This window comes from Sus scrofa, chromosome 11 (genome assembly GCF_054392235.1).
Source record: "Sus scrofa isolate SSC_HxYL_T2T_F1_AM1 chromosome 11, Sscrofa_HxYL_maternal_Yorkshire_Landrace_v2.0, whole genome shotgun sequence".
NCBI classification, from domain to species: Eukaryota; Metazoa; Chordata; class Mammalia; order Artiodactyla; family Suidae; genus Sus; species Sus scrofa.
Genome location: NC_139393.1, coordinates 17,052,149 through 17,079,347, shown reverse-complemented (window position 1 = coordinate 17,079,347; position 27,199 = coordinate 17,052,149). Strand labels below are relative to the sequence as shown.

The 27,199-nt window shown below is 37.8% G+C and overlaps 1 protein-coding gene across 5 annotated transcripts in view; it reads right to left on the bottom strand.

The window, feature by feature from the left end:
• Positions 1-27,199, bottom strand: part of INTS6 (integrator complex subunit 6) — a 90,217-nt gene that overhangs the window by 27,765 nt on the left and 35,253 nt on the right. For 2 of the 5 annotated variants that reach the window (XM_021065287.2, XM_084981601.1), the window contains one exon: positions 6,387-6,473. The exons of the other annotated variants lie outside the window; for them this stretch is intronic. In XM_021065287.2, coding sequence (XP_020920946.1) covers positions 6,387-6,473 — 87 coding nt within the window. The remainder of the gene's footprint in view (positions 1-6,386; positions 6,474-27,199) is intronic. 5 annotated transcript variants of the gene reach the window in all.

The window sequence follows — 27,199 nt, the reverse complement described above, 5'->3', positions numbered from 1 at the left end:
TTTCACTCTAAATATATATTAACTGTATTAAAGGTAATGATTTTTACATCTGAGTAAAGGCGGAAGGTTTGAGGGTTCTTGCTGGGGGTTCTTTATTATATGGCTTTCCCCATTCCCTTCAGACCTGCTCAATCAGAATCTACAATTCTTTAAGACTTTTAAAAAGCTTTCAGGGAGTTCCTGTCGCAGCACAGTGGAAACAAATCCGACTAGGAACCATGAGGTTGTGGGTTCGATCCCTGGCCTCGCTCAGTGGGTTAAGGATCCGGCATTGCCGTGAGCTGTGGTGTAGATCGCAGACGAGGCTCGGATCCCGCGTCGCAGTGGCTCTGACATAGACTGGCGGCTACAGCTCCAATTAGACCCCTAGCCTGGGAACCTCTATATGCCGCGGGAGCGGCCCTAGAAAGGACAAAAAATAAATAACGAAATAAAAAGTTTTAAAGCAATTCTAATGGGCACCTCTGTGCCAAGAGATCCACATACCAGTCTCAGCAAAAGTAAATGGGGCCAACTGGACAGTATGTGTCTCATGATGAGATACAATACAAAGTACATAACATTGAAAGAAAAGGCAAAAGAAAGGGAAGGAAAAATTGAGTCTGAATCTAACCAAGCCTTCAGTTCTAACTACCACTTTAATGGGACTACTGAAAATACAGGATCAAGTTATCCACCACCATAGGAGCTGGAGCAATTTGTCAAACCCAGAATGTGGGACACTCAACAGGACAGATGACCTAGTTTCTCCAATGTATCAATGGCACAGAAAAGCAAAGTGGGGGGAGGGGTTGGTGGAACTACTAGAGAATCAGAGACAAAACAATCAAACGCACAGTTCTTTGTAATAATCGGGAAAATGTAAAACATACGTTACTGGGATCATTAACAATATTTAAGTGTGATGAGGATACAGCACTTGGGCAAAGAAAAATCCTTATCACTTACAAAATTTTTAAAAATAAAAATGAAACCCGGAATCAGCACATTCAGGGACTTATTTATACAAATACTGGGGTTTTCTTTAAAATACGGAACATACGTTAAAACTGCTGCTTCCAAATTAATTGCCAGAGTTTACACTCCTTTAATCAAAAGCAAAATATAATTGTATTATTTATAGTCTTTCTACTTTTCACCTCAAAGAAGATTTCTGAACTTGATAAATTAGGCACTGAAGTCATTCTACACTCATTAAGAACTCAAGTTTCCTCAGTGACTTAAATCAAACCATTAAAAAAAAAAAAAAAAAAAAAAAAAAAGAGTTCCCATCATGGCTCAGTGGTTAACGAATCCGACTAGGAACCATGAGGTTGCGGGTTCGGTCCCTGCCCTTGCTCAGTGGGTTAAGGATCCGGCGTTGCTGTGGGCTGTGGTGTAGGTTGCAGATGCGGCTCGGATCCCACATTGCTGTGGCTGTGTGGCACAGGCCGGCAGCTATAGCTCTGATTCGATCCCTAGCCTGGGAAACTCCATATGCCGCAGGAGCAGCCCAAGAAATGGCAAAAAAGACAAAAAAATAAAAATTAAAAAAAAAAAAAAAAAAAAAGATTCACTTCTAGGAGAGTTCCTAGTGAAGCTCTGCTAAAATGGCACCTCTCTCCGAAAAACTCATGCCAAGACAACCTGCTGCAAGGTTCCTGGATCAAGATCAGCTAAGATTTTGTGCCCTTGGCCAAGGGTCATGAGCTTTTCCTCTGGCACTGATCCTACTTGAAGCAGAAGTCAAAGGCAGCAAGGAAGGCCTGTTGAAGAAATCTGGGCCAGACTGTTCTCTCAGGTAGGTTCTCTAACCTCAAAGATTCTGTAACACTCGCAAAACAGCTCAGGAACGCCAAGCCTTTGCTGCTTTCACCACACCCTCCAAAAGACAAATATGAAGTCACCAGTGGCACTGGAGGAAAAGGGTTGCAACTGTTAACACTGCGGCTCTGGAGAGTAAGGGACATGTGGAACCGTCTCAAGAATCCAGTCGATAACAGCACTGCAGAGACCTCATAGGTTAAGTAGTGCACAGGACAATAACAGCCCTCAATCAGTGTACACACAACTAATCAGATAATGATTACACACACATACCCCTAAGATAATGATGAGCATCAGCTGTTTACTGGCTGTATAATGCTACATTTGGAACGTATTTCAAGTAAAACAAAAAGCCAAGAAGAGTCACAAGCATACTTATACACAGCAATATCATATAACGTGTCAAGTTTTTATTCATTTTTCTATTTCTTATTATTTCCATTATCACTACCACCCTCTCTCATCAAAGAGGAGGAAAAAAAATCCCCTATAGCTGAAATCCACTAGTAAAATAGGAAGGAATGATAGGCAGGCAGGGACAGGAAAAAGATAAAAAGCCTGAATAAAAAAATATTCTCAGGAGGGTTGAATTACTCCAAACTAAAGTCTATAGTTGAAATTCTACCAGTCTTAAAATCACAATAGGAGGTCTTTCTGAATGTACTTTGAGAATCAAGGCAAACTGCACAGACTTGCAAGAAGAAAAATATAAAATTAACCATTAGAAAAATGTGCATAAATATGAAAAGATAATTCCCCAAAGTTAAAAATGGGCGCACACACACAAACACACACAAAATCCCCCCAAACCCAAGAAAACCTATATGGCCTATAAATATGTGGAGAGATGCTTAAATACACTCATCAATCAGGTAACACAAACTAAAATATCAGTGAGATATCACGTTACACCCATAATATATAACACATTTAAAAGTCTGACAATACCAAGTGATGAGAAGTATAAAATAGCAGCAATGGGAACTCTCCATTACTCCTACATAGAACCATTTTGGAGAACAGCTGAAATGAGCATATCCTAGGATACAGCAATGCTACCCCTGAGCATCTTGGAGAAACTCTCATACATTTCCACAAGAAGCCATATAAAAACATTATTTGAAAAACAGAGCAAAACTGGAAACAATCTAGAAGACCAAATAAGGGAATCAATAAATAAATTGTAATCTGTTCATAAACCATAGTTGAATACACTAGATCTCTAAGGTCTACATGCATAGATCTCAAAACAGTATTTTTTTGAATAGTATACATACATTTGTGCATGCATACATGAACAAAAATCAGGAATGTACAGCTTGATGAAATTTCACAACTTGAATGCCTATAGGTAACTAGAACTTATATTAAGAAACAGAACCTTACTAATTTATGCCCCCTCCAGTTACTACCCTTCTCCAATAGATTAGTGTTGCCTAATTTTGAATTTTATATAAATGAAATTATAGAGTATGGTCTGTCTAGTTTATGGCATCTTCATTTCAATATTATGAGGGTGAGATCTAACTATACCATTGCATGTAAGTGCAGATGACTCATTCCCATTGTCACATAGCGTGTGCCCTGAGTATACTATATTTATCCACTTGTTGTTGTTGTTGTTGATAGGCATTTGGATTGTTCCAGTTTAGGTATATCATAAACACAGCAAATATGAAGTATAGTACATGTCTTTATGGAAAACATGCATGCATTTCTATTAGGTATATACCTATACGCAAAACTGCCAGGTAACTGAATATGAATATATTTACTTTCATCAGATAGACAATTCCGTAAAGTAGTTGTGCCAATTCATCCTCTAGTCAGCAGTGCGTGAGAGTACCATTTGCTCCAAATCTCCTTCACCAATGCTTAGTATTAGCTGTCTTTTTCATCTTAGCCACTTGGTGTGTGTGTAGTGGTATCTCAGTGGGGTTTTATTTCCCTGATGTCTAAGGAAGTCAAACACCTTTCATACATTTCTTGGCAGTTTCACTGTGCACTTCTGTGGAGTGCCTTCTAAAGACTTCTGCCTACTTTATAAAAAACTTAATTACCTGTTGTCTTCTTACTGATATGAAGGATTATTAATATATTCCGGATGAGTCCTCTGCTAGATATGAGAACTACAAGTACCTTCTCCCACTGTAACCTCTTTCGTTATTTTAGTTGTATCTTTGGAGAAGCAGATTTGCTATCTTAACATATTTTTTCCTTTCATGGATAGTACTTTTTGGATCCTCAAAGATCATTAAAATGTCCTCTGATGTTTTCTAGTTCTAAAACCTTTTTTTTTTTTTTTAATTCACATACATTTAAACCTGAAATACAACTGGAACAGAGTTTGTTACATGATATGAGGTAAGGGTAAAGGTAGATTTTTTTTCTTCAAAGGATATCCAATTGACATAGCACCACTTTTTTTTTTTTTTTTTTTGCTATTTCTTGGGCTGCTGCCGCGGCATATGGAGGTTCTCAGACTAGGGGTCAAATCGGAGCTGTAGCCACCAGCCTACGCCAGAGCCACAGCAACGCGGGATCCCACACCACAGCTCATGGCAACGCCGGATCATTAACCCACTGAGCAAGGGCAGGGACTGAACCCGCAACCTCATGGTTCCTAGTCGGATTCGTTAACCACTGCGCCACGACGGGAACTCCCAGCACCACTTATTGAAATGACCGTCCTGTCTCTGATGCCAAAAGAAAGTCATTTAACAATAACAATTATTTAGTGGTAACTATTATATGATAGACATTGTTCCAAACCATATATATATATATATTCATTTAATCCACAAAATAAACAAATGTGGCAGGCACTACTGTAATTCCTATTTATAAATGATAAAAACTGAGGCACAGATAGCTTTAGGACCTTGTCGGAAGGTACACAGTAAGTGATGAGACCATTTAAACCCAGGTAGTCTAGAACACTGCACTGTACTGCCTAACTATTATTCAAACTATAATCTGCATTTGAAAAAAATCAAGTGTTATTAATATAAAAAAGAAACTAATTCTATTAAATGGAAAAAAGAAAATTTTAATTGTAAAAATAACTACTTGTAGAGAAAAAATTTTAAATCATCCATTTCTGAGTCAATCTACTGATATTATGCCGCTAATGCGTATAGCTTATAAACATTTTAGATTGTTTTTATAAGGTATGGTCCTAGCTTTTCCCCCAGTTACTCTTTGACCCAGTAGAAAGAGGCAACAATACACTTTTCTCCCTCTTGTTGTTCATTTCCAGTTCTCAAGTACATAGGTAATAACAACAAAAATAAACAATAATAAGAATAGCTAGCATCATAAGCACTTACTATGTATATGCCAAGTACCATTCTAGGAGCTTTTCCTATTTATACTTATAACAAACCAATGGGGTAGGTATTATAGGTACTATTATTATCCTCGTTTTAGAGATGAGTTGAAACATAACATTATGTATACTTTGAGTATGTATTCTGTTTGGAGAATATATACTCAATCCCTGCTATACAGTCAAGTTTAAAGCATCCAAGGAGGACTGTGAATTTTAAGAATTGGATAAATCATGTGTAATTCAATAATACAATAATTTCTCCATAACCATGAAATTACTGGTCTTTATTAGGGTCTTCATAAGATTATACTTGGCAAAGCTTTATAATAAGCAAAGAAAATTGTTTATAATAACCAAGTTTTATTTTTACTTGAATACAATTGAGGTTTTCTATATTACTATTTTAAATGATTAATTTTATTGATCTCACCATTCCAGATTTCTTAAATAATTATTATCTTGGAAACCTAACGCCACAGACTGTCCTATTCCTATTCTTCTTTCTTTCCTCTGGAGAACTGTCCTACTGCCCTTTCACCTTTAAGTGTCTCCTTATCTTCTTATTTAAAAAAAGAATACAATTTATTTCTCCATAGGTATAAAAAGCAAAGACACATTAGGAAGTTGACAGTCTATCACTAGGTACACTCAAATTTTATGTATAAAAGTTGTGATTCCCTCTTTACTTGTTTTATGTTTGTTTATGGTTCAGATCCTAATTATTTGTGACTTTGCTGCTAAGACTGAACTGAAGATAAATCTTAATTAATTAGTTATTCACTGAGTGTCTACCATAAGCATGACATTATTTCAGGATTTAATAAGGATGATACCAAGCCAAATAAATAAGATTTGGATAATGTTTCAGCTAACTCACTTTAAGATAAACAATAAACTTTCAAATAACAAGGATTCTCATACATTATGACTTATTTTTTAAACTTGCAGAATGTGAAAAATAAATAAAAGTCAGCAAACAGTGAAAGAAGATAAGAGAAATTTCCTTTTAAAACATTTTAAATTCAGGACCCAAACAGATTTCTCCTGTAACACAATCTAACTGGCTCCTGAATAATGATCACATCAGAGCCCAACATGAGGGTCCTATGACTGATCTGTACCAACTCTGAGGAGGTTTCCCCTCGCATCTGAATGTTCTGCTAACTGATTCTATTACCGAAGAAATTCAGATTTTAGGTCCTTTAATAATCGTACTTTCCACAATAGTAGGTTTTAATGACCTGTTTACCTGGCTGCCTACCCCACCAGTTTGAGGGAGAAGGCAAGAAGGGGTATAGGATTTTTTTCTGTGCCAAGCCTCCAACGCCTGGAGTATCTGTCAAAAAAAAAGAATGAAAGAGGTTCCTCCCATCCCCACAGCTTAAGAGGAGCAGAATGAGGGCTACAGAGCACAAGCACCAGTCAGTGTCCTGACACAAGAATTGTGCTCCCCCTACCCCAACACACACAGATATGGATGCAGACACACAACCATGGATTCCACTGTAATGTTTCTGTGGGTTGCAGGACGAGGTAGTTCTATCTCCAAGAGCTGAAGTATCATTGTGCCCCATACATAAAACCAGCTGACCCTTGTATGTACCCACACACAGAGGATATGAAGACACAAAATCTGCCTAACACTTAGAACAGATGGAGTAGAGAAACAACCACTCCATATACTGAAGTCATCAACGACTCCTCCATTGAGCTCAGTGTACAATACTCATAATGAGAATTTATATATGCCATACTTCCACTGAGGCCCACACAGAATACAACCTCATAAATTCTGGCCTTAGAATTTAGAGATAGGAAGAGTATTTCTTGCAAAAATTTTTTTACCTCACATACCAAACCATTACTTTTCTTTATAGTTTAATGCACTGGCCTAGGACCAACGAACTTGGCACAGTATTAAAGAAGTAATTAAGTCATTATTAATATAAAGTTTTTAATTATTATCAGATAGGGCATTTTCTTAAAAATTGAGAATGAGGATCAAAAATCAGACTATAACTCAGGAATTATTTTATGAAAAGCAACACAGCAGACAGTGTAATTTCCTGCCTTCGAGAACATGTAAATAAGTAATTGTAATACGTTATGACGTGTACAGTAGTGAAAGTATACATGAGGTACAGGAATAAGTGATTATTTGGGTGGTGAATTAGGAAAGGCTCTCAGAGAAAGGCGCATCTGAGGTAGCTGGAACAATGAAAAATTGACTGAAAATCTGGAACCTTTTGCAGATTGCGGGGCATATGCAGAGCAAAAGACGATTAAAAAACATAAGAGGTAAGAAATAACAAGTAATGGGATTAAAAACTAAATTAAAATTCAAGGAATTCCCTTGTAGTGCAGTGGGTTAAGGATCCAGCTCAGGTTACTGCTGTGGCATGGGTTCAATCCCTGGCCCAGGAACCTCCACATGCCAAGGGTGTGGCCAAAAGAATAATAATATAAAATAACTAAAATTCAGAACTGCTGGAGAGCAAAGTACAAAGGAGAGGAACTGAAGATTTTAAGAAAGCCTTTAAGATTGGTTAAGATTCTAATATGGTAGAGAAAGAAGAATAACCCTCAGGGGAAAGGAGCAGGAAAGAAAGAAACAGGAAGCATTCAGGAAATCAGCAGCCTATTTTCAGTCAAGTTAAGAGAAAATACAGGGAAATGATAGGAAATTCTTCTTCATCTGCTAGTCACTTACTAGTCCTTCCACTCTACTAAAACAATTCCCACACTAAGTCAGTAATGATGGTTTTTTGGCCATGGTAGTCAGTAACAGTTACAGTCAAAAGTGTTCCAGGCCTAAGTTTTAAGAGGCCTCCAAGCTTCACTGTCAGCCTGGTGGAAGCCAGCTGCCATGTAAAGAAGTTGGGCTAGACCACTGCCTGTTGAGAGATCATATGGAGAGACACAAGTCACAGAGATAAGAAGCAGGTGCCCAGGCAATAGTGAGCACCAAAGCCCTAGACACGTAAATAAGGCCATCTTGGTTGTTCCAGCTCTAGCTAAGCCACCAGCTGAATGAAGAATCTTGAGAAATAAAATGTTGTTCTTTTAACCCATGAACATTTAGGATGATTTGTTACACAGAAATAGATAACTAAAGAAAGTCATTAAACCTACTAAAGATTTGTCACATTTGGCTTCCCAGCAGCATTCAAAACTATTTACCACTCTTTAGAAAGACACTCTTACTTCGGCTTTCCCACTGAAACATCCTCTGCTTTTCTGGCTGCTCCTCTGCCTTCCACCCCACCCTCTAATACCCCTAATATCTACTATCTCTAATACCTAGATATTATGTGCTGCAGACCCTCAAGGCTCAGTGTTAAGCCTTGGCCAATTTATACTCTAAACCCTCAATCCATCTACGCACAGCTTCAATTACTACCTATACTCAGATAGTATCTTAAAATTGTATATGTCCAGCCTAGATCTTTCTTCTGCTTACTTGCCATACCCTCTTGAATGGCTCAAAGTTACTTCAAACTCAGTATGTTCAAACTGAGCTTACGATTTCCTTCCAACCAAAATGGTACTCTTCCAAAATTCCCTAGCTCAGTGAATGGTACCACAATCTATCCAGTTCTGCAAGAAGCCATCTTCCGCTTCCTTATACGCCCAAGTACAATATGTGTCAGCAAATCTGGTAGATTTAACCTTCTAAATACCTCTTGAAACTGTTGCTTCTTTTTATCTCTTCTGCTATCACAAACCTCTATGACCAAGTTATTGCCAAGATTAACGCAACGATGCCTAACTGGTCTTCCAATATCTGCTTGTCTCCTCCACCACTACCTCTAAATAAAATCTTTAGATGGCTTCCTATTGTATTCATATTAATAACATTGCTTAGCATGCCTCAAGACCCACTGTGTGGTCAAGCCTAACCTTCTTTTCCATGTTGCACAATGACCCCTCTTCTTTTACACTCCAAGTCTCATGAGCCTTCTTTTAGTGCCTCTGTCTCAATACACAATTCCTTTGGGAAAAGAGCATTTGTACAGTCCCTCTGCCTGGTATGATCATCCTTACCACTTTTTGTGTAGTAAAACCTATTCACCTCTTCAAATCTTAGCTTTCAATGACCTTGACTAGATCTAGTACACTCTTATTGTAAGCTCTCACAGAATATACTCCATCTTTATGTAGGATATTTGATCACTGCAGTTTTACTTTTATCACATGATACTTTTATAAATGTTTTTCTTTTCAAACAGACCCAAGGGGTCAGACTCCTGCTTGTTTTACCATTTGATCCCCAGAGCCTGGTTGTATCTAGCTCATAGAAGAAACTCAATAAATACGGCTGGATGAATAAGGATAACTAGCTAAATTGTGAAGGGTACTGAGAAATCTAGTGGACAAGGGATAGCAATGAAACATTTTAAACAGTTAATACGCTCAAGTGGTGTGCTTTAGAAAAATCAGTGCAACGTAAAGACAGACTGAAGGAAACCAAGACAAGTTAAAGAGCTAATATAAAAGTTTAAGAAAAAGACCAAGGCGAATGATGGCAAAAGGAAAAGGAATGAAAGCAAGAAACAAACTAATGAAAACAAAAAGCAAGGGATTCATACCAAAGACAATTAGAGGGAAAAATATAGAATATGATATGACCCCCAAGGCCCTAATGCCTTCTCTACCTCTACCATTAGTAACAAGTCACCGTAATATATGAAGCATGGCTTAAAAAAAATTAAGTTCCAGAAAGACATACAGACACTCGGAAAAAGAGCATTTTTTCAAAAGATGTACAATAATGTTACTGACGCTAACATATACCTATACATAATTATTAAATCATATCCCAAATTATTTGGAATCTCTAACATAAAACATTTAAACTGGAATAAATTATAAAAAAGTAGGTCAGAAGGTTAATCTAAAGCAAATTGGTAAAGAAACTTAAAAAAATGAAAAATATTGTAAAAGCTTTGTGAATCATTTTGAGTCATTTCCTAAGTAACTGAGAGCATTCAATGCTTCAAAAACTTAACAAACAGCCTTTAGTACATTACATATGTCCTTATAGTCTGGAAATAGATTGTACCCCCTACATAAACAAAAATAACTTTTTGTTAATAACACAAAGAAGTAGGGAGAGAAAAAAAAGCTTAAGGAGGAGTTCCCGTCGTGGCTCAGCATTTAGCGAACCCAACTAGCATCCATGAGGACATGGGCTCAATCCCTGGCCCTGCTTAGGGGGTTAGGGATCCAGCATTGCCATGAGCTGTGGTGTAGGGTACAGATGCGGCTCGGATCCAGCATTGCTGTAGCTCTGGCATAGGCTGGTGACTATGGTTCCGAGCGGACCCTAGTCTGGGAACCTCGATATGCCGCAGGTGCAGCCCTAAAAAAAAAAGACCAAAAAACAAATGAAAAAAAAGAGCTTAAAGACCTCTTGTTCATACCAAGTAGCACCCCAAATCACATAGTGAGTTAGGCTGATAATTCGTCATTGACTGAACTCTATGCCAGGGTTTCAATTAGATATTCTGCTTGAATCATGGCATTTAATCCTCCAATACACCTGCTACCTATAACTTAGACTCTTTATCAGCAATGTAATGAATTTCCTTGCTTTCCCCAAATTTAACATTAAATGTACATGAATCTTTTTCCAACAATAGCACATAATTATCCATATAGCTATATATCCCCTTATTCTGCCACATCAGAGTTTCACAGCATTTGAGTATCATGGAGTTTGAGTCTAAGTCTCCTCTGCGCTGAGTCTAGAGGTTCTTCCAAATCCCTTTTGGCCATCAGAAGTTAAGCAGTTATATTTAACATCCTGTGTTAATGATTTTTTTTTTTTTTTTTTTTGTCTTTTTGCCTTTTCTTGGGCCGCTCCCCCTGCATATGGAGGTTCCCAGGCTAGGGGTCCAACCGGAGCTGTAGCCACTTGCCTACGCCAGAGCCACAGCAACGTGGGATCCGAGCCGCGTCTGCCACCTACACCACAGCTCATGGCAATGCTGGATCCTTAACGCACTGAGCAAGGCCAGGGACCGAACCCAAAACTTCATGGTTCCTAGTCGGATTCATTAACCACTACGCCACGACAGGAACTCCTGTGCTAATGATCTTGACCTCTTTATAGCAACCTTTAATTTGAACAGTGTCATTTCAAACTATATCAAAGACTACTAGAATTTCATTTGCATTGCCTATTTGATTATCCTTAGAATATTTTTGTGTTCTCTTCATTTCAATGATAAATTACTAAATGATATAATGCTTCTCTTTAAAAGGCTGTCTTTGGACAGATGTTCAATTCCTCAGTAAAAGCTCTTCATAATTGGTAAAACAGTCATATTACCATCTCACAGCAAAGTTTTACCTCTCAAAACAAACAAAAATTCTCAGAAATTTGGCAATTTCAAATTTAGCCTTTATATTATACTGTTTGTTGTAAGTTGGGTGATCTACTGTATGTTTTTTGTTTGTTTCAATGCTAATTCAGTGTAAAGTAATAATTTCCTTAAAAACTTTTTATAGAACAATTAGGGATCCAAATTTATATTTAACTTCTACGAGACTTCTAGATAAAAATATACAGCAATCATATGTAACATGTGAACCATGTTTGGACTGTGATTCAAACAAAACAACTGTCAATATTAGTGAGACAAATAGAGAAACTGGGATATATACTGGATATTATTTATTAAACCCCTTAAACTGTGAAGCTATAGAGATGAATTAAATCTAAATTAAAGATTTTATATATATATAGATAGATATATGTATATCTATCTATATATCTTTTGATGTTGTTGTTTAGGGCTGCACCCACAGCATATGGAAGTTCCCAGGCTAGGCGTTGAATTAGAGCTGTAGCCACCAGCCTACACCACAGAAAAAGCAACATCAGATCTGAGCCGCATCTGCGACCTACACCACAGCTCACGACAATGCCGGATCCTTAACCCCCTGAGCAAGACCAAGGATTGAATCCATAACCTCATGGTTTCTAGTTAGCTCTGTTTCCTCTGAGCCACAAGGGAACTCCCAAGATTAATTATATTTTAAAATTCAATTTAAATTTAATAAATTTATTAAAATAAATTAAATTCTTGTTAAGCAATAGAACATTGCAGGGTGTGTCCTTATATGTTAAAGATGCATAAAGAAATATTCAGGATAACATGATACAATGTCTGGACTATGATTTAAAATATTCCTCACAAAAATGTATATTGTATATATAAATGTTTACATAAATGTATAAATGTGTATAGGGCTAAGGGACAGAACAGATAAAACAAGATCAGCAAAATATGGCTAATTATTGAAGCTGGGCAAGGGTTCCTAAGATTTATTATTTTATTTTCCCTATTTCTGTGTACATTTGAAAGTTCCACAATAGGAGTTCCCACTGTGGCCAAGGGGGTTAAGAATCTGACTGCGGAAACAGTGGTTTGACCCCGAGCAAGTCACAATGGGTTAAAAGATCTGGCTTGGCCACAGCTGTGCCGTAGGTCGCAGATGTGGCTTGGATTCAATTCCCGGTCCAGGAACCTCCATATGCTGTGGGTGTAGCCATAAAAAGAATAAAAGTTCCACAGTAAAAATTTTTTTTAATAGAACATATGTGACTAACCAACCCAACAATTAAAAAGCAAGCAATTAGGGAGTTCCTGTTGTGGCTCAGCAGTAACAAACATGACTAGTACCTATGAGAACTCAGGTTCCTTGTGGCTGTGGCTGTGGCTGTGGCGTGGGCCTGCAGCTGCAGCTCTGATTCGACCCCTAGCCTGGGAACTTTCATATGCTGCGGGTGCGGCCCTAAAAAAAAAAAAAAAAAAAAAAAAGCAAGCAATTAAAGTTTCCATGGAAAGGAAATGAGAATGGGAAGGGAAGTCTTGCTTTTATGTAATGTAAATGTAGTAAATGTAATTATTAGCCAAACGTTCATGTTATTTAAACAGAAACATTTTTAACTCTTTTAAATATAAAAATTTTCCTGACACAGGTCTAATAAAGCAAATAATTCAGCCCAAGTGAAAGCAGAATGACCCACACCTGTGTTTATTTGCAGACAAAGGCAGTAACTAGAATAAAAAAGACCGTTTAGTCCAGATGAAAACTAACAAATTTCTCCCAATTTCAGAAATGCTGAAGAGGCAGGAGGGGAAGCGTGGATATTTCTTAGAATTATCCTTTGGGGGTAGGAAAAGGATAAGGAAACCATGACACAAAGAGATTGATAAATTTGTCCATGTAACCACAGGTTCTAGAAAAAGCAAGATTTAAACCCACATTCTCCCACTAAAATCTGGAAAAAGACAAGGATGTTGACTCTCACTATGAAAGTCCTGGCCACAGCAATCAGACAAACAAAATAAATAAAAGGTATCCAAATTGGAAGAGGTAAAATTATTACTCTATGCAGATATCATGATACTGTACATTGAAGAAAAACTACTTGAACTGATCAATGGATTCAGAAAAATAGCAGGATACAAAATTAACTTTCAGAAATTGATTGTATTTCTGTGTACTAACAATGAAATATTAGAAAAGGAATATAAAAAAATACCTTTTAAAATTGCACTCCAAAAAATTAAATAAACCTGAGCAAGGAGGGGAAAGACTTGTATGCTGAGAACTACAAAACAGTAATCAAGGAAATTAAAGAGGATTCAAAGAAATGGAAAGCTATCCCATGCTGCTGGATTGAAAGAATTAATATTGTTAAAATGGCCACACTACCCAAAGCAATCAACGGATTTAATGCAATCTCTATCAAATTACCCATGACATTTTCCACCGAACTAGAACAATCCAAAAATGTATACGAAACCATAAAAGACCCAGAGGAATTCTCAGCAGCAATCCTGAGGGAAAAAAACAAAACAAACAAAACCAAGCAGGAGGCATAACTCTCCCAGACTTCAGACAATATTACAGAGCTACAGTAATCGAGATAGTATGGTACTGGTACAAAAAGACGTACAGACGAATGGAACACAACAGAGTGCCTAGAAATAAACCCAGACACCTATGGTCAATTAATCTTCAACGAAGAAGCAAGAATTTAAAATGAGAAAAAGATAGTCTCTCTAGCAAGTGTTGCTGACAAAACTGGACAGCTTCATGTATATCAATGCAACTAGAACACACCCTCACACCATGAACAAAAATAAACTCAAAATGGCTTAAAGACTTACACATAAGACAAGACACCATAAAACTCCTAGAAGAGAATATAGGCAAAACATTCTCTAACATCAACCATACAAATGTTTCCTTAGGTCAGTCTCCCAAGACAACAGAAATAAAAACAAAAATAAACCAATGGGACCTAATCAAACTTACAAGCTTTCATGCAGCAAGGGAAACCATTTAAAAAAAGAAAACAAGAAAAGAAAAGAAAATACAAACCACAGAAGGGGAGAAAATAGTTGAAAATGATGCAAACAACAAGGGCTTAATCTCCAAAATATACAAACAACTCATACAACTTAGAGCAAAAACAAATAACCCAATTCAAAAATGGGCAGAAGACCTAAAAATAGTCATTTCTCCAAAGAAGACACATGGATTGCCAACAGGTACATGAAAAAATGCTCAACATCATTTATTATTAGAGAAATGCAAATCAAAACTACAATGGTACCACCTCACACCAGTCAGAATGGCTATCATTAATAAGTCCACAAATAACAAATGCTGGAGAGGGTGTGGAAAGGGAACCCTCCTACACTGTTGGTGGGAATGTAAATTAGTACGATCACCGTGGAAAACAGTATGAGGTTCCTCAGAAAACTAAATATAGGAGTTCCTGGGACGAAGAGGAAACGAATCTGACTAGTATCCATGAGGACGTGGGTTTGATCCCTGACCTCACTCACTGGGTAAAGGATCCAGTGTTGCTGTGAGCTGTGGTGTAGGTCACAGATGCGGCTCAGATCCCAAGTTGCTATAGCTGTGGCGTAGGGCAGCAGCTACAGCTCCGATTCAACCCCTACCCTGGGAACTTCCATATGCTGCACTTGCAAGCCTAAAAATCAAAGAGAAAAAGAAAAAAGGAAAGAAAATGAAATAGAAATACCGTATGATCCAGCAATTCCACTCCTGGGCATACATCCAGACAAAAGTTTCATTCAGAAAGATACATGCACCCCTATGTTCACTGCAACACTATTCACAATGGCCAAGACATGGAAACAACCTAAATGTCCATCAACAGATGAATGGGTTAGGAAGATGTGACACACACACACACACACACACACACACACACACAATGGAATACTACTCAGCCATTAAAAAAAACAAAATAATGCCATTTGTAGCAACATGGATGGAACTAGAGATTCTCATATTAAGTGAAGTAAGTCAGAAAAAGACAAATACCATATGATATCATTTATATGTTGAATCTAAAATATGGCATAAATGAGCCCATCTACAGAACAGAAACAAGCTCATGGACATAAAGAACAAACTTCTGGTTGCCAAGGGGGAGGCGGAAGGAGTGGGATGGACTTGGACTTTGAGGTTAGTAGATGCAAACTACAGCATCTGAAGTGGATAAGCAATGAGGTCCTGCTGTATAGCACAGGAAACTATACCAAATCACTTGTGATAGAATATAGTAAGAAATGTATATATATGTATGACTGGGTCACTCTGCTGTACAGAAGAAATTGACACAACACTGAAAATTAACTATAATAAACTTTAAAAAATAAATAAATAAAACCACATTCTCCCACTTTGCCGCATCCTTGTTATTTATCTGGACTCCCATCTAATGTTTACATTGTGCCATCTACTGTCAAACAACTGAAATCTGTTTCTCTCCTTGACTTATAGTCTTTTCAGATTGCTGCTTTCTAAGTTCCTATGCCTTCTTACTCACATCACCACTTGTGTGTATCAGTTTCCTCATCTATAAAATAAATAACAAGGGGGAGATCCCATCGTGGCTCAGTGTTAACGAATCCAACTAATATCCATGAGGATGTGGGTTCAATCCCTGGCCTTGCTCAATGGGTTAAGGATCCGGCATTGCCATGAGTTGTGATGTAGGTTGCAGATGTGGCTTAGATCCTGCATTGCTGTGGCGGTGGCGCAGGCCAGCAGCTACAGCTCCAATCCGACCCCTAGCCTGGGAACCTCCATATGCCACAGGTGCAGCCCTAAAAAAAAGACAAAAAATAAGTAAATAAGTAATAAGGGTATATAGGTATATAAACCAAGCTGGTTTAACACTAAAAATTAACCAATGTAATTCACTATATTAACAAAATTTAAAAAGTCACAATAATCCCAACATATACATTAAAAACGTATGCAAGGAGTTCCCATTGTGGCACAGCAGAAACAAATTTGACTAGTAATCATGAGGTTGCAGGTTCGATCCCTAGCCTTGCTCAGTGAGTTAAGGATCCGGCATTGTCATGAACTGTAAGTCACAGATGTGGCTCTGATCCTGCATTGCTGTGGCTAGGCATAGACTGGCAGCTATATGCTGATTCGACCCCTAGCCTGGGAACCTCCAATGGGTGTGACCGTAAAAAGAAAAAAAAACAAAAACAAAAAACCAAGCCATGTGCAAAATTCCATGCTCATTCATGATTTTTTTTCTTTTTAATTTTTGCTTTTTAGGCCTGTACCCACAGCATATGGATGTTTCCAGGCTAGGGGTCGGATTGGAGCTACAGCTGCCATCCTACACCACAGCCACAGCCACATAGGATCCAAGCTACATCTGCGACCTACACCACACCTCAGGGCAACGCCAGATCCTTAACCCTCTGAGCAAGGCCAAGGATCGAACCCACATCCTCATGGATTCTAGCAAGGTTCATTACCCCTGAGCCATGACAAGAACTCCCTCATTCATGATTTTTAAAAAACAAAAAAGTAGCAAAGTGGGAACAAAGGACAACTTCCACACCCTGATTAAAGGACTACAGAAAAAACCTACAGTTAACACTACACTTATAGAGTGAAAGGTTTCATTCCGACCTCACCTCCTAAGATCAGGAACAAGGCAAAGATGTCTATTCTCCACACTTCTACCAGTACATTAAGGCAAGAAAAAGAAACAAAAAGCAGACATATACTGGAAAGAAATGAAGCTACCTATATTCACAGACCACATAATTTTATTTGCAAAAAATTCTAAGAGGAGTTTCCATTGTGGAGCAGTGGTTAACGAATCCCACTAGAACCATGAGGTTGCGGGTTCGATCCCTGGCCTTGCTCAGTGGGTTAACCATCCAGCGTTGCCGTGAGCTGTGGTATAGGTCGCAGACGCGGCTCAGATCCTGCATTGCTCTGGCTCTGGTGTAGGCTGGCAGCTACAGCTCCGATTAGACCCCTAGCCTGGGAACCTCCATATGCCACACCAGCGGCCCAAGAAATGGCAAAAAGACAAAAAAAAAGAAAAAAAAATCTAAGAAATCTAGGAAAAATTAATAGTAATTAGTTATTTTAAGTAGGTCACAGAATTCAAAATATAAAAACAAATATATTTCTATGTACTAGCAACAAACAATCAGAAACTGCTGCTCAGGCTCAATCCCTGGCTCAGGAACTTCTTTACATCATGGTGTGACCATAAAAAAAAAGAAAAAGAAAAGGCAAGCCACAGACTGGGAGAAAATACCCAAAAACATGCATCCAATCAAAGACTTGTATCCAGAACACATAAAAGATTCTTGCAGCTCAATGATAACAAAACAATCAATCCAGTAAAAAATGGGTAAGAGAACCAATGCTCACTTCACCGAAGATATACAGGTGGCATATAAGTATAAGAGAAGATATCTAACATCATTAGTCATTAGGGAATGCAAACTAAAGCCAAAATGAGACACCACTGCACACTCACTACTTTGTCTAAAACTTAGCCTGAAAAAACTCAAGTGTTGGAAGGATGTAGAGCAGCTCGAAATTCTCATACATTTTCTGGTAGGAATGCAAAACAGTACAGCCACTTTTGTAAACAGTTTTGGCAGGTTCTTATAAAGTTAGAATCACACAATGGTATAATAAGACCCATCCCTACGTATATACCCAAAAGAAATGAAAACATGCCCACAAAGGACTGGCAGGCCAATGTACACAATGACTTTATTTATAACTCCCCCTCCCCCATTGGGGAAAAAAATGGGAAAACCTCCACTGTTCTACCTTGGTGAATGGATAAGCAAATCATAGTATAGCCATACAGTGGACTACTACTCAACACTAAAAAGGAACAAACTACTGACAGATGCAATGATGCAGATAAGCCTCAAAAGCATTATGCCAAGTGAAAGAGGCCAGACACAGATTATATACTAAATGATTCCATTTATATGAAATTTTAGAAAAACCACACACACATACATACACACTGCCAGAAAAGCATATTAGTGATTTCCAGGGGAGTGGGACAGAAATTAACTGCAAAAGAATAAAAGAACTTTTTTAGAGTGATATATTTTATATCATTATTGTGCTACTAATAACAATGTTTACATTTGTCAAAACTCAAGTTTTATACTTGAAATTGTTGTATTTTATTATTTATAGATTACAGTTAAACAAAGGACACAATAATAACAATAAAATAAATATAAAATAAGCAAATACAAATTTTGAGTACCATATATTTAGTGGCAAAAAAAAAAAAGAGAGAAAGAAAATGCTCTAGAACACATATGCCATTTAATTTGGAGTTCAGGGCCTTATACTATCATCATGCTGCCTCCTCGCTAAGAAAGCTTCTCTAAATATCCAGGTGAGAATATTCATCCTCAATCTTTTTTATGGGACACAAAAGACGTACAAGCAAGCACACATGCACACACACTCCCACGGGAGTATTAAGACCTAATTCTAGGAGGATACTCTAAGCTTGCACTCTTCCACTTAAGGCAACATAACAAAATGAAAGAAAGCATCTGAGAAGTACTTTAAACTCTTAACGATAAATTACTTGGCACACATTTCATAACATGGCTAAGACTTAAAAAGACTGAAGCCTCAGCAGATTCATTCATTAATTCACTCTTTCAATAAAAATTTACAAATAACTAATGCTGACAATGGATAAATGGCAAAAATCTGCAGAGTATTAAAGTATTACAAACTATAAATCTTAAGGAAATTAGTTACTAGTCACTTAGTAGTTCCTGAGCTACAGGAGAGCTACAGTATAGACAAGGTATATTATATATACCTTTTTACATATACATTACATATAGACAAGAGAACCCATGATAATAAATGTACATAATCAAATGTTAAATTTTGTAGTATTTATAAATGCTGTCAAAGTTCATTCAGGGTACTAATATCAACTGAGTGGCTTGACTACTCTGGGGTTACGAAGGTAAGTAAAGGATAGGATTGTCCTTGCCCTTGTGGGGCAGGAAGGCAGGCTGACATTAATCAAATAAGCACACAGATTACTGTGTACTTACATGTTACACTAAATGCCATAAGGAATTTTTCTTTTTCTTTTTTTTTTTTTTGACCATCAAAACAGAATTTTTTTTTTGTCTTTTTGCTCTTTTTCTAGGGCTTCACCCGAGGCATACAGAGGTTCCCAAGCTAGGAGTCTAATCAGAGCTGTAGCTGCCAGCCTACGCCATAGCCACAGCAATGCCAGATCTGAGCCGCATCTGGGACCTACACCACAGCTCATGGCAACGCTGGATCCTTAACCCACTGAGTGAGGCCAGGAATCGAAGCTGCAACCTCATGGTTCCTAGTAGGATTCATTAACCACCAAGCCACGACGGTAAACTCCCAAAACACAATCTTATGCTACAGTCTTTTTTTTTTTTTTTTTTTTTTGGCTGCCCCCACAGCATTTAAACTCCCTGGGCCAGGGACTGAACCTGTGCCACAGTGACAACACCTGATCCTTCAGGTGCAGTATTCACTGCACCAAAAGGGAGCTCAAGATCCAGTCTTAAGTCATGTAGATCACTCTTGCCCTGATATTTTTCTAACTAAATCGCTACATCCCATTAACACCCAATCTCTCCTGACAGCACCAGTGCTACCTTTATGGTCAAGTCTTCTCTAACCCCTACAAAGGTTAGGAGTCTCCCTTTTTGTTATGTGATAAAAAAGTAAAATTTCTTGTGCACTTACTTTCTCATTTAATCATTACAGCAACATGAGACATAATCATTATTATCCCCATTTCAAAGATGAGGAAACCGAAGTTTACAACAGGAGAGAATTAGGTTACATCCCTAATTAGCTGCCAAGAATCAAACCTGGCTCTTTAGGACACAAACACATTCTTTAATCAGTACATTTTAAATATCTACCTTACATCTGAACTGGAAACACTAGTATGAATTCATGACATACTTTCAGGGGAAAAAAAAGTACGTATTTCCTAACTTTGTCCACTGCAAGGGCCTGAAAACAATGACCAACTCAACAGAAAGGATCACCTCTCAACACCCAGATTACAACTTCCATGGACCATTTCCTAATACACAGAACCTGATACGATTCCAGGTCTGGAGCCAAAATGTATGACAATGTAACCTTAGAACAAGATGTCAAGCTACAAGGTAAAGAAGTTTCCAAGGTTTTTAAAGCATGATGATTTTTTTTTTTACTATCGCTTTTACTACAGAAACTAAAACCTGACCCTCAAAATCTAATCACTCCTTCTTCTTTCTCATCAAAACCCCTAAATTTTGGCTGGACACATGGTCGCCCAAGTAGAGATTATATTTTCTACTCTGCCTTGCACAAGTGTGGTGAGGTTTGGTTGATGGATTCTGATTGGAACTAGATATGACCTAAAACTTTAGGAAGCTGCCTGCCCTCCACATTCTGTACTTCTTCCCACAGGCTGAAATTCAGTTTTAGTATTGAATTGGAATGTGTTATAAAACCAGTGTCAACCATTTAGATAAAAGCAAAGACAGAGCAACAAAGAGGAGGAGTTCCCGCTGTGGCTCAGTGGTAACGAACCCGACTAGTATCCATGAGGACGTGGGTTCGGTCCCTAGCCTCACTCAGTGGGTTAAGGATCTGGCGTTGCTGTTGTCATGGCAGAGGCTGGCAGCTGTAGCTCCAATTCGATCTAGCATGGGAACTTCCATATGCGGCAAGTGTGGCCCTAAAAAAAAAAAAGACCCCAAAACAAAAACAAAAGAAAAAAAGAGGAAACTGGACACCTAGAAAAGAGCTTGGAACAGAATTACTCTACCTCCAAGACTACTAACCAGTTCTGTCTTTGATGTCAGAGAAAAAGAAACTTTCTATCTTTTTAAGTTACTTTTACTTTTGTCATACTTACAACAATATCATAAAAAATATACCTTTCCAGAAGCTTTCCGGAATCCTTGAAAATTCAGCTAAGCTTGTCAATTTGTTTTGCTTTGTTACAGAAAATATGCACTCAAGGAGGCACTGTATGCGCCTTAAAGGCAGGGAAGCACACACTGTAGTCAAACCAATGCTAAATGCCTTTGTGATTTAATAAATAGAAAGCTGACACCTCCAGGAGCAAGTCCCATTATTTAGATTTGCTTGGATAATATAGACAGAAGAAAGCTTCAAATAAAATTTTAACATTTTCAGTGAAACTGAGTATTTCTTAAATCTAATTCCTCAAATACAATACAGTCTTAGCTCTTACTCATCAGGAACCAAAAAAAAAAAAAAAAATCCATATAACTACTATCAAGCCCTTATAGATTCATTTTAGTTTCCTTCTTCCCAATACACATAGCAATAATTCTAAAACTCAAGATTTAGTACTTCAAGTTCCTTTCTCTCCTTAAGATTTTATCCCTCAGCAATTATAATCCTCAATTATTTTCCTGATTAGTTTCCAGAACAGTTTAAAGTCTAAAGATACCCAAACTGAAATTATCTGATAGAGAAAAGGTATGAATAAGAAATTTGCAGAGTTCCCACTGTGGCTCAGTGGTAGCAAACCGGACTAATATTTATGAGGACGTGAGTTCGATCCATGGCCTTGCTCAGTGGGTTAAGGATCCGGCATTGCCATGAGCTAGGTGTAGGTCAAAGACATAGCTCGGATCTGGCGTTGCCGTGGCTGTGGTACAGGCCAGCAGCTGCAGCTCGATTCAACCCCTAGCCTGGAAACTTGCATAGGCTGCAGGTACAGCACCCATGCCAAAAAAAAAAAAAAAAAAGAGAGAGAAATTTGCCTATCCTAGAATTTGCTGCTTAGGAATAGAGAAGAACAATGCAACAATGCATTCTGTTAACACACCTTTTATTTCTGCCTAGTATAAGAGTTTTATTAAAAAGGATGTACTAGGAGTTCCTGCTGTGGCACAGTGGGTAAGGAATCTGACTGCAGTGGCTCAGGTTGCTGGGGAGGTGTGGGTTCAATCCCTGGCCCGGAAACTTCAATATACTGGGAGCAAAGTCATTTAAAAAAAGATGTACTAAATATCACTTAATTGTTCTTTTTGTTTATGAATTTCACGTCAACAAAAAAACATACCAACCTTAGCAAAAGTCAATCCCTTTACCAATCTAGTTAAGGAAAACTCTGAGAAAGAAAGACAAAGATGGAAATAGGGAGAAAAGATAAATTATGATAATAACAGACCAATTCAAAAGTCCTACATCCAAAAAAGAAACAACAGAAACATAAGAAGGAAAAGACTGTCAAACTTAAAGACTTAAAGAATATGAGTTTCCAAACAGAAGGGCTTGCCAGGCAGGAGCCCAGCACAAAGTCTAGTGGCAGTAAGATAAATAAAGTACAATAATGGAGATAAACTGGGGTTAACAATGAACTCTGGTGACAAGGAGAAAGCCCTAAAAGTGCACAGAAGATAGTACAACTAGATACCTAAAAGCTTCATAGGAGGTGGCATCTGACTAGTGTTTCAACAAAGTAGGTTATGGGGAAAGAAAGGTGGGAAGAAATAGGAAACATTTCCGAATCACGGGAACAGGGCCTGATAAACAAAAGTCATGTACTCAAGAGACAATGGGGTCAGTCCTGTGTTGGTGAAGCACTTAAAGGCAGTGTAAACCAAATACACCACGGAAAACACTGGAATCAAATCATAAAGGGCCCTGTGTGCCCAGTTAGGGAGTACAGATATCCCAAGGTAGGAAATCAGGTGAAAAGGGAGAACACCTAAGGAGTATTAAAACTCAAGCAGAAGAAGTTTCCGTTGTGGCTCAGTGGGTTAAGCACCTGACTAGTATCCACAAGGATGTGGGTTCGATCCCTGATCTCATTCAGTGGGTCAAGGATCCAGTGTTGCCACCAGCTGCAGTATAGGTGGCAGATGTGGCTCGAATCCCACGTTGCTGTGGCTGTAGTGACTACAGTTAACAATACTGCACCGTATGTTTGAAAACTGCTAAAAAGAGTAGATCTTAAAAATTCTCATCACAAGAACAAAGTTTTTTTCCTGTGTATAATGATCAATGTTCACTAGAGTTATTGTGGTCATCATTTGACAACAATACAAATACTGAATCATTGTGTTGTATACCCCAAAACAATATAAATGTTATATGTCAATTATATCAACTTTTTCAAAAAAAAGATACACACACACACACACTATATATATATATACACCCAAGAGCAGCAATGCTCAACAGTTTTTTTACCTTGATATCATTGGAAGGCTTAAAAATTGAGAACTCTCAAGAGCTTTTAAGAGGGTTATATCTATCGATGCTTACCATATCAAAAATTTTAAACAGTGAAGATTTTTAAAAAGATAAAGGCTAGAAAAACAAATCTTGGGTACCTGTTGATAGAAGGAAATCCATATATACTGATAGATGAAGCATAGGAATGAATTAAATTGCCCAAAAGGAGAATATCAAATAAAAAGGCAAAAAAAAAAAATCAGATTAAACCAGTCAAAAGTGTTAACAAACAGTCAAATAAACTTAGACCAAGGATTCACACAGAAGAGAAAGCCAAAGGAAAGCCAAGAGAGTATAAATCCAGAAGCCAAGAGAAACTTTTACGAAAGAGCATTCAATAGTGCTAGCAAAATATCATGAAGGAGAAAAATTAAAATTTGGAAGATGAGGAAGTCATTGCTGACCTTATTAAGAAGGGTAGAATCAGAAACTAGATTGTAATAAGGAGTACAAGAGAGGTAGGGAAGTGAAGGCGCTATCAGAAACAACTTCTAAATTTGCTATAAAAGGAAATAAAGTCACTAGAGAGGAAAATAAGATGTGTGAAGGCAAAGAATGGCTGAACCAGGGAGGCAGAGGACAACCATCATTAGTATGTAATTTCAGACATTTTCATCACCAAAAAGAAACACCATACCTATTATCACCTCCTCTCAACCCCAACCCCTAGCAACCACTTTCTGTTTCTGCGGAATTGCACAGTCTAGACTTTTCATATAAATGGAATCATGTGGTAAGCACGTGTCTGAAGTCTTTCATCTAGCATATTTTAAAGGGTCATCCACATTGCAGTGTTACCTAAGAATTTTATTCCTTCTTCAGGCTGAAAAACAAATGCAGATACATTTGTTTATCCATTCATCAGTTGATGGACACTGTAATGTTTCTGCTTTCTGGCTATTAAAGATAATGCTGTTACATTTAAGGTAGAAATGTTTTCATTTCTCTCTGGCACATACCAGGAAGTAGAATTTTGGGATCATAGCATAACTGTGTTTAACTTCTCAGGGAACTGTCAAACCATTTTCCTCAGGAGCTACATCGATAGCAATGAGGGTTCCAGTTTCTCTGCATTCTCACCAACATTTGCTTTGTCCATCTCTTTTTTTTTTTTTTGCCATTTCTTGCGACGCTCCTGCGGCATATGGAGGTTCCCAGGCTAGGGGTCTAATCGGAGCTGTAGTCACCGGCCTACGCCAGAGCCACAGCAACGCAGGATCCAAGCCGCGTCTGCAACCTACACCACAGCTCACGGCAACGCCGGATCATTAACCCACTGAGCAAGGCCAGGGATCGAACCCGCAAGCTCACGGTTCCTAGTCGGATTCGTTAACCACTGCGCCACGACGGGAACTCCTGTCCATCTCTTTTATTTTAGCCATTATAGTAGGTATGAAGCGGTGTCTCATTATGGTTTTGGTTTGCATTTCCCTAATGGCTAATGATGCTGAACATCTTTTCATGTACTTATTGGCCATTTGTAAGTCTTCCTTGGAAAAACAAATTTTCAAATTCTTTGTCCGTTTTTTAAATTGGGGTGTCTTCTAATTTTGTGTTGTAAGAGTTCCTCTTATATTCTAGATATTAGGTCCTTATCAGATATATATGATTTGCAAATATTTTCTCCTATTCTGCTACTATCTTTTCTCAAAGCACAAATGTTTTCTAATTTTGATGAAGTCAATTTATCTAATTTTCCTTTGGTTGTGTCTGTGGTGTCATGTCTAAGACAGCATTGCCTAATTAACCCAAGGTCAGGAAGATTTATACCTACGCTGTTCTTCCCAAGTTTTAGCTCTCGCACTTCAGCTATCCTCCCATTTTGATTTCATTTTTGCATATGGCATCATGTAGGAGTCCAACTTCACTCTCTTGCATGTGGCTATTCAGTTATCCAGTGCTGCTGCTTGAAAAGATCACTCTTTCCCCATTAAACTATCTTGTCTCCATTTTTGAAAATTGATTGACCATCAATTGTTTCTGGACTCTCGATTTTATCTGTTGATCTATGTTATCCTTATGCAGAACTCTGCTGTTGGGGGCTTTAAAGGGAGGTTATCTTCATTTTTTAAATCCCACACTAGAGTGTGAAGAACAATGGACTTGAAGTAAAAACAAAAACCAAGGTCAAGTCTAACTCTGCCTCTTACTTGGGAATCAACTATACTAAATAAGACTCATTTTCCTCACTCTCACAGAATCAGGAATTAAGTGAGGTGCAAAATTACCTTGTAAAAGTAACATAGTAAGAATCTTCCATAATCTCTTTCTAAGAAACTGTGCCTAGCACATAGTAGGCCCTCAATAAATATTTATTGAGCGAAACTATTTTCCAACTGCTTTGTACTTATTTTCTATGAAGGTTAAGATTGAGGAAACAATTCATAAATTTTATATCATCATACTTTAAGTTCTTTATTGAGCAATTATTTCCTTAAAAAAAAGGAAGTATATTTCTAGCTTTTGAATATTATCCAATATTTCATTTAAGAAGGTTTCCTTCATATGATATTTAATTAAAAAAGAAAAATTAAGATTTTTTTTTTTTTTTGCTTTTTAGGGCCGTACCCACAGCATAGGGAGGTTCCTACTCTAGGGGTGGAATCGAGCCACAGCTGTGGGTCTACGACAGCTACTCCTGTGACCTACACCACAGCTCACAACATGGGACCCTTAAGCCACTGAGCAAGACCAGGGATTGAACCCACAACCTCATGGTTCCTAGTCGGATTGGTTTCCTCTGAGTCACGAAGGGAACTCCAAATTCAGAAATTTTTCAAGTCAAAGTGAATTCTAAAAACTTTGTAACAACTTGATTTATTTAGTTGGTAATTCCTACAGTTATACCTATCCTTTAAGTTTAGGAGGAAAAGCACTGATTTTTGTTGTTGCTTTCTGCTTCTAGTAGCTTAAGATCAGTATTTGTTCAGAGGAAAGAGTAATTGCTTGGCAATCCACAATATGTTTTACCCCAACAAATTTCAAAAGTGAGGTCCTTCCAACTCTTTAACAACTTTATTGAGATATAATTACCTACCATAAAATTTACCCATTTTAAAAAGTGTCCAATGCAATTATTTTCAGGAAATTTACAGAGTTGTAGGTTTCCAACACTGTAAAAAGATGCCTTCTGCCCATTTGCAGTCAGGCCCCAGTCTATTCCCAGGCAACCACTATTCCCAGGCAACGGACATTCCACAAAAAAAAAAACAGAATCATATACAGTCTTTTGCATTTAGCATAATATTTTGGAGGTCCATCCACATTGTAGCACGTCAATGGTTCATTCCTTTTTTGTTGCTAAATAGTATTCCAAATTTTTTCGTTTTAATCTGGTATAAAATGACCCACAATGTGTGTCCTATTTTACAAGATTAAAAAAAAAGTTGCCAAAAATATTTACTCCTT